Here is a 12,121-nt window from a genome sequence, read left to right as displayed (position 1 = left end):
TCTCTCCAAAGCCTCTAATATGAGTTGTCCCTCATTCCACCTTCTTTATCTATTCTCCCTGTATCATCACTCTTGTACTTAGATCACTCTCATTCAAACACATATATTCTGTCTTGCTGCGACTGATCTTCATTCCTCTCCTTTCCAAGGCAAACCTCCACCTCTCTAGTTTCTCCCCCACCTGTTCCCTGTTCTTTTTTGCTAGCATGGTATGATCCATAAAAAACATGTAAATATTCACGTGACTAGGCTGCCGTTGCCTAAAATATTCCATTTTCTTTTGATTCAACTGCGAATACACGTTCAAAGTAACAAAGCACACGACCTTGCCCGTATGTGTTATTGTCTGAAAGTTGCTTCACGTAGAAAAGCAGATGTTGTTCAAACTCTCGGCAGAGGTTATACAAGAGCTAATTAGGTGGCGCTCTGTGGCGTCTCGCCCAACTGACAGTTACAAGGGGGGGGGGGTTTGGAGCCGTAGCGTTGTATACTCCTGGAAAGCCGGCCATAATTCATCATTAGGATATCAGAGTCCAGGTGCAGATGAGAACTGATAGAGGCTGGCAGCTAGGCAAGTCAGAGCACTCGAAGAAGAAAATCTTATCCCGCGGACAATTCCCAGGTCACGGCCACGGTAATTGAAATAATTTTGCCCCCGAAACGTTCTTTAATCACTGACAATCACACAGGCCGAGGGGTATTAAATTGAAGAACGCCAAAGTCTGATTACATCTGCCACATTTAACTGCCCCTGCTTGCCCTGTTGTAACTTTCTTTACTTTGCCGCCAGGTTATAAATCCGGACACCCTGGTATCACTGGAATTTATCCCACTCTGAGAGTAAATCCAAATTACGGACAAGTTGTTTCAGGAAAATAGACTAAGCTAAGCGCAATCCCATTAAAGAAAGCTAAAAAAACTGGCCATGTTGAGATGCTACAAATCATTTGTCTGTTATTAACCCTGAGCCTGTAATTATGCAGATTAGCATAGATTTTCCTTGGATGCCTGGAAGTGGGATCCAGGGGTTGTTCTCGGCGTGGCAGGCGGACGAGGGAACGGCCATGCATTACTGAACTTGCCACATTCATCATGTTGACTGATGGCACGGAAAGTCGGTCCCCGGGTCCCAGTGGTTAATGTAGTGGGTAATTAACTGTCATTTGCCTAGTAATAGGCCGATGATCAATGGTTTGTGAGGAAACAAATTCTAATCCGCAAGCTGATGAATGCACGCGGAGACCGGGGCAATTCAAATGGTGGGAGGGAAGGCAAAGATGGAGATCGGGTTAACGTCGCGGATGGAATTGAAAAAGGCTCGTGGAACACACCCACGAGTAATAAGTCATCATAAAAATACGGCTAGCGATGCTAATCCAGTTGTGTTAGTTTTTTTCTCTTCCTAAATTGATATTCGGCACTTTCTACATTATGATTTGAATTGTTTCACTTTGCAGTTTTATATACAGTAAAGTCTCGTTATATCGATATTCAAGAGAGTCCGAAAAAATATTGATATAACCGGGACTATCGATATATCCGACCCTGTTTGCATGTAATTTTCTCCTTGCGTGCATAGAAATAGTATCGATATAACCGGGACTATCGATATATCCGATATCGATATAACGAGACTTTACTGTATATCCAAAGTCCGGCTCAGGGGCCAAATGTGGTCCGTGGTTAATTTTCATCTGGCCCACAGGCTCCATCATAAAATCAATAACATGTGGCCCGCATGTAGAATTAATACATTGGGCAGTAGCCTGCGTGTGCTAAGTGCTCTCTAATCTTGAGGCTCAATTAAGAACAGCAAATTATCTGAAATCAAATCGCTGAAATTAACTCATTCACTGCCATTTCCGAATTTATTCGGAAATTGTAAATATGACGTTGAGCGCCATTCCCGAATTTGTTCGGGTTTAGGTTTTTCTTCAGGGACTGTCGATAAAGCGCTGGTCAGACCTCTGTCAGTGTTTTTCCCTTCCATGAGGGGGCAGTATTTGCATTTTGTCCATGTTAGCGCTTTGTTCCAGCTTGAGCTGTTGTTAAAGCACTATATAAATCAATATAGATGTATTGTGTTGTATTGTATTTTGGACAACCACCTCCATTTGAAGCTCAGATAACTCCAGACTCATTTAACTTAGGAATTAACTCTTTTTTTCAGATGAAAGAAGAGAGTCTACAGTCCACATTTTTCCTATTTTGGCGTGAACCCCAACTGATAAATATATATAATCCCTTGCAAGATGCGGCATTCACACTATCGTGGTAATGAGCGGAGTGTCGTCATGTTATTTATTTATTTTTTTGACACGTTTAGTTCGCCAAAGCCGAAACAATCCATTTGGCATGGCACCGCTTGTGCACTCGCGAAGGGAGTCGAGTGCCTCGTAGGCTGCGATCTGGTTTTGGGGTCCACTGGGCTAAAAAGCCTTGTGGAATAATTTAATTGGTATCTGGTTTGTTTTTTTGTTTTTTTTACTCGCTCTCGGACCCAACTCATCAAATAGGTACCACTGAGCCGTACCGGAGTTGTAATACATAGCGAACGCCTTCTGACCGACAATACGAGGTATTGAGCACTGACTGCATCAATACCCTTTCAAATTTCAGATTTGCGGAAGGGCATGAATTTTAATTTGAAGGGCGGGATCGCCAAGCCCTTTTTAAATATACATGCTGTCTTGTCAGCCGTGGATATTAAGTGTATGTCAAACCAGCTACTTCACATTGTTATCCCGTAGCTTTCGAGGGCTAACAGGCAGCTCTAGGAAGACTACCAGAAACGTATTTATTTCTGACCAATAATAATAATAATAATACATGTCATTTCTAAGCGCCTTTCAAAACACAGTCACAGGATCAGTTTTTCTGTGGGTGAGCAGCGCTCACTCAACCCGGAATAACTCAGTTAGATAGCTAATAGATAGCAAATCGATAGCTAGCCAGGTAGCCATCTAGATATCCAGCCAGATAGCTAGCTAGACAACCGGCTAGATAGCTAGATAGCCAGACAACCAACTAGAAGCAAAGCAGCTGTCCATTAGTGACAAATTGAGAGATCCATCGGGATGCTAATTGTCCATTTTAATGTGGATGACATTGCTAAATGAAAACCCAATTCTGTTCATCCATCCATCCATCCATCCATCCATCCAATTTTTATTCATAAATTGGTTATCTCATCTCAACAACACAGACTGATGGAATGCACATCACACACCATTTTCAAATTATCTAATAATAATTAATAAATAACGTCCGGGGCTAAACGTATTGAATCGCGGTCTTTGGGTCATCGGCGCGCAAAGCCGTCATCCTCCGGTTACGTGCGATCTCGCTCCTTAGAATTCATTACGAGCAAAACCGCGCTTAATTTGCCCCCGTCCCCCGAGAACCATTAGCGTCCGTAACATCAAAACTGGCAGAGCGGCGAAAGACGAGTGGCAGGTACGCGCCATCCATCTTTTCTTTCCCAAAGGGTGAAGTAGGCCTTTCCCTGGGTCCCCGCTTTTCAAGTGTGTTTGCCCACACCGCGCTGCCACCGTCCGAAAAATGGTCATCAGACTCGAGGATTGCCTCCGCTGAGATTGTTGGAAGAAGGGTGGGGGGAGGGGTCGAGAAGCAAATGTATGTGTTGTCCCCGCAAGCGAGCGTACGCCGCAAGGCGACGTTGAATCATTTAACGCGGTGGTTAATGTAGCACGTAGGTACCAAATGAATTATGCAGCAAACAAGTGAATGAGAAGCAGCCAGGAGGTCTGTTCAAGAATCTGGGGGGGGGGGGTCTTTTGGCTTCTCATTTTCTTTTCAATGAGTGTTTTTACCCTCCCAGCCACCTCCCCCCAACCCCCAATAAGCACATCCATCACCGACGCAAGAAAAATGCTGCTCACAGGCTAGAAAACATGATCAAAGATTTAATTTCGCCGCCGCGGTCTCAGAGTTTAGAATGATGGCTTTAAAAAAATCTTGGAATCAAATTAGAACTTTAATCCCAACCTCTTTTTTTAGGGGGGAGGGGATACTTTTTCCCCTTAAGGAAATATGGCAATGGAAATAATAACTTTTAGGGTCAAACTCTTGTCATTGGAAAACTTTCTGTGCAGGGATATTTGTGAGGCAAAAGAATCACAGAATTCAATCCAAAAGTTTGAAGTATTTTAGACCTTGATGTCACTGACTTCCAAGTCAAGCTTTGGCCGCAATTGTTCAGGATTTCACTTAAATGACGCCTAATCCCGAGCGGAAAGTATTTTGGTATTAATTGCGGCCAGCAAACGAAACGGGGAGTAGTAGCGAGGATAGAGAATCTTTGAAAGCAAAGTAGTGCGTAGACACTAGTTTGTAGGAGACAGTGTTTGTGAACTAAGCGGATTTTTAGTACTAACGCCGGAGATTGAGAGTATGAAACTCAAAACCGTTTTGATACAATCTGACGGGCAGAAAACGTAAAACCTCACAATTACCTTCCATCATTTATGATCCGTGAGACTTGAAGAAAATGATTTGGGTTAGTTGAAGACAAGGACATTCACCCCTGCGTAGTAAGCGACGTCTTGTCGTGACTTTGCCCGTGCAGCACAATACAAACCGGCTCTTTTCGGCGCTAGCGCACATGCTCGTTATCTCACGCTGAATTTATCGTATCTGGCTTTTTCTTGTTTTTTTTTTCAGATCAATTACCATTCTTGGTAAGGAGAGAAGTCATCATTTCATCCATTTCGTACAAGCGCCTTTTGGTCATACACGTTTGTGATGAGATAACGCAGATGTATCTAAATTTAGAGGGCTCAAAGGAAGAGGGACAATTCTTTTAATTAAATCCGTAATAATCCACGGGAATAGACCTTCTTTTGTTTTTCACCTCGCCGGCCGCCACGTTGCCGGCAATATCCTTCATTGTCTCAAGGTGTGTTTGACAGTGGGCCCTTAATTCCGGAGGTATTCATGAGGGCGCAATTTATCTGCTTCCCCGTGCCTCTGGGAAACATACTTTCTGAAGGTTAATAAACAACCCTGCATATCCCGAGCCCCCGAGATCATTTATCAGATTGTGATCTCTTACAGACTCTGAGAGTGGCATGCCGTTTTATCATTTTAACAACGATGGCTAAAAGTGCCCCAAGAAGTCTGGCTTAATAGGTTATTTTGTTATATGATTTTCCTTATCAGATTCCTTTCTCCCTTGTAGCCCGGTCGAGGTTGCTGTGTAGTAACAGCCCTGAATCCCTAATGAATACTCCCATTAAAGTCCCTGGAGCAGGCAGAGAAATAATAGGGTCCTCCCTGGGCAGTTGCGGAAGCCATGTCCCATCTATTTCAAAGGCACAAGCTGTGGTCCTGTGTTTTTATTTTCTAAAAAAAATGTTTTCATGCTTTGGCCAAGCCAATTTTCGGTCCTATGCTGATACTAGTTCTTCAAATTTCGCATAATAAAACAAAGAAAAGTATGCTATGTATGAAAAAGAAATACCGCTGAAAGACATCAGAGTAGCGGCTAGCTACTGTAGTGCTCTTAGCTTTGTGTCGACAGGTATTACAATACTCACAGAAAAATCTGTGTTTGCAATTGGGATTCATGTTAGCAAGTGGATTCCAAATGCCCTTACCAGATTTTCCGCACTATAAGGCACACCTCAAAGAGTTTCATTTTTCTCCAAAGCAACAACCCGATGCGCCTGATTTGTGGATCACCATTGAGATTTATTGGATGTAGTATTTTAAACGTTCTGTAAAGCGCTTTTGTAACAGTTGTAGTATTTGTGAAGGCTTGCTCTAAATGAAGCTGTATTGTATTGTATTGTATTGTATTGTATTGTATTCACTTTAGTGTAGCACCGTTTTATGGATGCATAACACAAACGCTATCATTGCTTCTAAAATTGCTTCTTAAAGCAGTGCGCCCTATATCTGAAAACAATTTTGAGGCCATTCAAAATGCGCCTTAAAATCCGAAGTGCCTTATCGTGCGGAAAATATGGTCCTTGAATTTTGTTTCACCGAAAAGGCATCATGGTCCTACAAATGAAAAATGTGGGCTTACGGAGAATTCCAGGATGGTTTTGGGGCTTTGGTCTGGTAATTGCATCTTTCCTTGGTCATACCAGTTAGCTAGTGTAAAGCTAATCTGCTTCCTCCTAATCTGTTCTGGTGCCTTATGTAACATAGCCATAGAAAAATGTGTCTAATCGTCATATCTACAAAATACCCAAAAATTGGTGTTACTCGTTCGTGCGCTTGGTATTTGTTCCGTGACGTCTGTTGTGTCACGGTAGCGACCATTTTGAAAAATATACATTGGGTTTGAGGTCGTTGTTGGAGCTCCATCCTGATCCCGCATATTGAGTGCAGTGGTTGATTCGCCTGACTTGATTGCGATTTCACTTCCCACTTGGATGACGACCCTGAACAAAATAAGTGAGATGGAAAATGGATATCATAAAACTGTAGTTTATGAATGTGAAAGTGCGTGCAATTTTTTTTTCAACATTTTGATCAGTGTCATCAATGCTTTTTTTCATACGGCTATAAAAATAAGTACGCCGCTCAGGTTGGAATAGGAAGTCTCAAAATTTGCTCATTCTTTCATTGAGTGAAATCTTTGATGTGCCAAAGACTCCATCTATTTAACGGCTGGTGTTTATAAACACCTGCACAAACAAAAGTAACGCTGATGCTATCAATGGGCGAGTGCAGTCAATAAAGCTGTATGCAAGCACAAAGCCGGCTTTCGCAGCGTAATAATCCATAGCGGGAAACAAAGTCACGACTTTGCTCATTTCTCGTCCATCTTTCGAGCGTCTGAGTTTCACACTTCCACTTTTATCGACACTAATGGTAGGCGTTTGATCTGGCGCAGGTTGTTTGGCGTGACGGGGAACTGCGCGGCCTGCAGCAAGCTAATTCCAGCCTTCGAGATGGTCATGAGAGCCAAAGAGAACGTCTACCACCTGGACTGCTTCGCGTGCCAGCTCTGCAATCAGAGGTGAGTGATTGAACACCGCTGAACTAATGTCTCTGTCTCTCTAACTCTTGCCTGTATCTGGCCAAACGGCTGCTCGGGGAAGAGCGATTGAGGCGTAGTAACCCAACTGATGATTCGTCACTCTAACAAGTGACCAGTGAGATACCCCGACGGATGTGGGGATGATGATCTTGTTGTACGACTGTAAATTTTGGGTCCAGGCAAAGCTCGTGAGGCACCATCTCTTCCATCAGTCTTCATTATTGACAGTCTAACCAAATCCCAAAGGTGGTCAGATCTTCGACCAGTGGTTCTTAATCTTGTTGGAGGCATCGAACTCCACCAGTTTCATATCAGAATCAGAATCATCTTTATTGCCAAGTATGTAGAACACACAAGGAATTTGTTTCCGGTAGAACACGCTGCACTAGTATCGTTGTCAAAAAACTGCTAAGTGGCACTATACAGTTCCATTTTGGCTACTGTTGAAAGAGTTCAAAGAGTTAATGGCTTGGGGGAAGAAGCTGTTTAAATGTCTGCTGGATTTGGTGCGCATGGATCGGTAGCGCCTGCCTGAGGGGAGTAGCTGGAAAAGGTGGTGGGCAGGGTGCGGAGGGTCCAGTAGGATTTTCCGCGCCCTAGTTTGGATTCTTGCAGTGTGCAAGTCCTCGAGAGTGGGTAGGGCGGTGCCAATGATTTTTACCGCCGTCCTAACTGTCCGTTGAAGTCGGATTTTGTCCATTTTTGTGGCGGCCCCGAACCAAACGGTGATGGAAGAACACAGGATGGATTCGATGACAGCCGTGTAGAAATGTTGCAGCACCTCCTGTGGCAGGCCATGCTTCTTTAGCAGCCTCAGGAAGTACATTCTCTGTTGGGCCTTTTTCAGGATAGAGTTGGTGTTGACCTCCCATATGCTCATTCACCGAACCCTTCTTCCAATGACTGTGCCTACTAACTGCAGACTAGACTGAGCGGTGGACCTCTGTGACAGAGGATCCACCGAACCCCTGGGACCGACTCACCAAACCCCTAGGGTTCGATCGAACCCAGGCTAAGAACCACTGTCTTAGACCATAGTTCTGCCTTACCAGAGCCAACAGTGCATACGACCTATAAGACACAAAAGAACCTTACTCTCTCCGTCAACGGCATCTGCGCACGCCGGACACACCGCCCATACTAAAAGGCAGCAGACCTGGTTACGCACAATTAGCACTCGGTTGTTGTCTTGCCACTTCAGCCCGCTGCACAAGACAGCTTCTCCTAATAGAAGCAGTCAGCTAATCTTCATCAGCTAGACCGAGGCAGACCAACTCTGCTCTCCCGCATTAAAAGCCACTTAAGCGTGGGGCAAATCTTTCTTTTTACATTACGGCGGTTGATGAACTGGTGAATAAAATGGACGTTTGCGCGTTTCGCACGGTCCGCCGCGGTCTCGCCGGGTGCCATTTAGATGCCCATCACAATTTTTGACGGAGTCTGGTCACGGTTTATGGTGTGGCGCCGGATTTAATTGAAGCTGTTCATCAGCTCGGTCTTTTTTAGCCTTGCGGTTTGCTACTAGATTTTTTTAATACGGTGAATATACATTAAAAAAATATCTATTTTCACATTGATTGGTCCTTTCATTGATATAATTCCGCTCTTTTAGTCTACTCTTGTCCGTGCTACACATTGATTTCATTCATTAGTCAAACGGCATCAGAAATACATTCATTCTGGTAAAAATTTTGAAGGGACAAGGTCAAAAGTCCGACAAAGTGAACAGGCAACTTTCTTGACAGGTTCAAATACTTCACGTAAATTACACGTGAAAATCAGATGACAATAAAGAAGTTGATAAGAATAAAATTAGTGGTAACCTTGTCAGTGTCCACATCCAAGCCCGATTTTATCTTGTCAAAGTCTGAGAGTTCAATTGGACTCATTTGCTACTCTATTGCAACATTCCAACTCCTCTCAGTTGTTTAGGTAGCCTTTGTTGCAGAGTTAACACGTTGAAGTTATTCAAAATGCTCAGCATTTATCGCGTGATTAATCGAAGTGACCTTCAGCAAATTGCTCTCAGCTCTCTCGGGATCTCACTTTTCCTGAATAGTTTATCTGCCTTGTTTCGGATAGCCTGAAAATGGGCTCCTTGCGCTTTGTTTGGCATACCGATCTCGCTGCTAGCTTTGTTTCACTAGCACCGACTCTGTCCCCTCTCATTGCCCGGTCTCAAATAAACACGAAAGGACCTGTCCCAAGACATCCCCTCCCTCTCTCATCTCCCCTTCCATTGACGCCCCCCCCCCAACCCCACCCCCATCCGACAGGCCCTTCAATAAAGCAATCTAATCCATCTCGCAAATGGCCCAGAGATTTCTCTGCGAAACCTCGTTGGAAAATGTGAAATCTGATAAGCAGAGCGGGCGATCGGCGGGGTCGGTAAGGGTCAGGCGCTGTAATTATCCCTCGCTCCTCCGGGTCAGCCACCGCCCAAATTGACGTTTGAAGGTTGAATTGCTCCAATCACGTATGAACATTCAGTCTCCCGTTTTATCAACCCGTGTCTTCATTGTGGGCGCATTCAAACTACCCGAGAGAACTCGGGAGCCGGTGATTATTCTGATTCCGTCACCGTTCGACTCCAATAGTCATTGCCTTGCTCTGCTATTAAAGAATCCTTGGTTAAGCGATTGGCCAATTAGCGCACGCGAGCGAGTGATCGTGACCTTTTCTGTTTTATCGCCATTGCTGTCAACTTGACAGCAGTCTCCGTATCGCCGCGAAGACAAAGCAATGTGCGATCGACGGGAAAAGAAGCCTCACCGGTTATCTGGCATGACCGTTCGTTTTATCCTTCCACTCCCAGCATGACTTTGAAATGTTAGCGAGCAAAGGGGACTGACTACCCACTTGTCTCTGGTCCATCAGTGAAAATATAGGATCCGACATCCGCCCTGATTCCTCCTGTCTGCACCCAATGCGGCCTCACTCCGTTAAACCAAACATAAATCTACCATTGTGACCTTCCCAATCGCCCGAGCCCGTTACTCTCCCCCTTACCTGAGCGGCAGCAAGGGAAACGGCGGACCCCGAAAGGAACAGGCGACTGCTTCCGAAAAAAGGTTGTTGGGAATAAGGAAGGCGATATGAGCCTCCGTCTAGCAAGCAGTTAGCCACAGATCAGCCGTGGGGGACAGTTAATCGATGAGGCTGTCGTCCGGCCTCATCATCTAGCCAGTGCTGGCCCAATTTCCCCCTGATGAGCTGGAGGCCACAGTCTGGGGAGGCTGGAGGAAGGTTAGAGCAAAGAAGAGCAGGATGTGTGACAGTGTAGGCGAAGGTCAGCGCTGATAAGGGGTTGGGGTGGCGGGGTAGGAGTTCCATAGTTGAGACTTTGGAAGGAGAGATTTACGCCAATTGCAAAAGCTCAGCCACGGGTACCTTGTATGTCATGAGTCAGGCTTGTTAGACAGGGGCCTAATAGGCAATAAGGGACATAGTTGTCACGTTGTGTATGATTGGTGTCGAGAACCGGGAGCCTGCACTGGGGAAGTCGACTCGCAGAGCACAAATCTTGAGATACTCGACGGTGGGGTGGAAAATAGGATTCCGAACCATGTAAATCGACAAAGATGGATGACCTGCAACTTGTTGACAGCAGTTATTATAGTGGACAAAAGAGTTAAAAATGATTTTATCATTCATAGAAGCTAGGTTAGCATGTTAGCTTAATGGATAACATTATGGTTGGAACCTCTCGCGGTGTCAGTGACTCTGCTCTCACATTCACTCAAATGCTCCGAAAGTGATCGAAACCACATTTCGCCAACCCAATGACTAATAGCTCTTAGCATACCGCGAGCATCTAATGACAACAGAGGGACACGGTCCCGTTTGTAAGGCTGGCTACTTGTGAACCCTAACTACATGTGGCAAGGTGCTCATTACCCCCCCCCCCCCCCCCGTTCCCTTATTTGAGTGGAAAACGGCTACTCTAGTTAACACGCGCCTCTGGGGCATCTAGCTGCCATCGCAATGCATCTTTTAAGTGTGTGCCTGTGGAAGCCATTTTCACATACACGCTCCCTACAACAAGAGGTCTCTAAAGACTCATTAGTCACATTCACCTCTCGGTAAAGAGTGGGAAGAAAGTGAAAGGGAGATATGAAGAAAGCGTCGGAGGACGAGGAGTTAGCGACACGGTTAGCATCTGTTAGACGACGGATCGTAATACGAATACAACTAAGCGTAGAATTGTATGAATGATGTCAAGGGACTTGTTTCATGAGGGTCATTAGTAAGAAGTATTTTTTGGGGAATGATTGGATTTGGAACGTCTATCAAACGGTGCTCAAATTGCAATACTAACGCAAAGTTGCTACAGTTGCTGTTAGCACCAAATGGGTTGTTATTCATGTTTTAAATTGCAGATACAGCAAACCGTCTTCCATGCTACCGACACTAATAGAATCGTGGAAAGTATACACGGCTATTGTTAGTACCAGGAAGTGGAAATAGTCAGAGGGGGTGACTTGGGGGTTGGGGGTTGAGGGGGGGGGGGGGGGGGGGCAAAACGGCCTCTATTAGACACCTATGATGGGCCGCCGGTGTAATATCCTCATCAAAATTGGCGCGCATGTGTCACATACGCTGTTGACATTTCACCGGGCGGAAACAATTTGTCTGTACGAAATAGGGGCGAGGAAACGAGGGTGGGGGAGGTGAAAATGGGGAGAAACAATTTGACTGGAGGAGTGAAGGAGTGCAAAAAAAATACAAAAAAATTGAAATCACACACAGGTTGACATGAGGTCATTACAAAAGTGGACACAGTGTAAGCAGAAATATAATAGAGTTGAAAGGTGTTTATTTTCAAGTAGCATGTGAAAAAAATATTTGATATAAATTTTTTATATAAAATATATTTTTATATTTTTTTTATAAAAAATATATTTTTATATTTTATAGAAAAGTATTTTGTGCATTTTAACTCATTCACTGCCGGATGATGTGCAAAAATGCGTCCACTTCAGTGCCAGGGTTTTTGTCATTGTCACTCGAATTCCAGGACCCCCAGAATATTGAGTGTTAGGACTACATAAACATTTTATACACCATAAGAAACCTTAGACCCTCTCATTTCATCAGAAAAATAGT

General features: G+C 44.4%; 1 protein-coding gene across 2 annotated transcripts in view; it reads left to right on the top strand.

The window, feature by feature from the left end:
- The window catches only part of lmo3 (LIM domain only 3), a 38,521-nt gene that overhangs the window by 22,874 nt on the left and 3,526 nt on the right, over positions 1-12,121 (top strand). For both annotated transcript variants that reach the window (XM_088989211.1, XM_088989212.1), the window contains exon 3: positions 6,869-6,994. In XM_088989211.1, the coding sequence (XP_088845337.1) occupies positions 6,869-6,994 (126 nt within the window). The remainder of the gene's footprint in view (positions 1-6,868; positions 6,995-12,121) is intronic.

The sequence above is a fragment of the Hippocampus bargibanti genome, linkage group LG22 (assembly GCF_051943395.1).
Source record: "Hippocampus bargibanti isolate YZ-2025 linkage group LG22, ASM5194339v1, whole genome shotgun sequence".
Lineage (NCBI taxonomy): Eukaryota > Metazoa > Chordata > Actinopteri > Syngnathiformes > Syngnathidae > Hippocampus > Hippocampus bargibanti.
The sequence above is the reverse complement of the archived record's forward strand: the minus strand, read 5'-3'. Positions and strand labels throughout refer to the sequence as shown.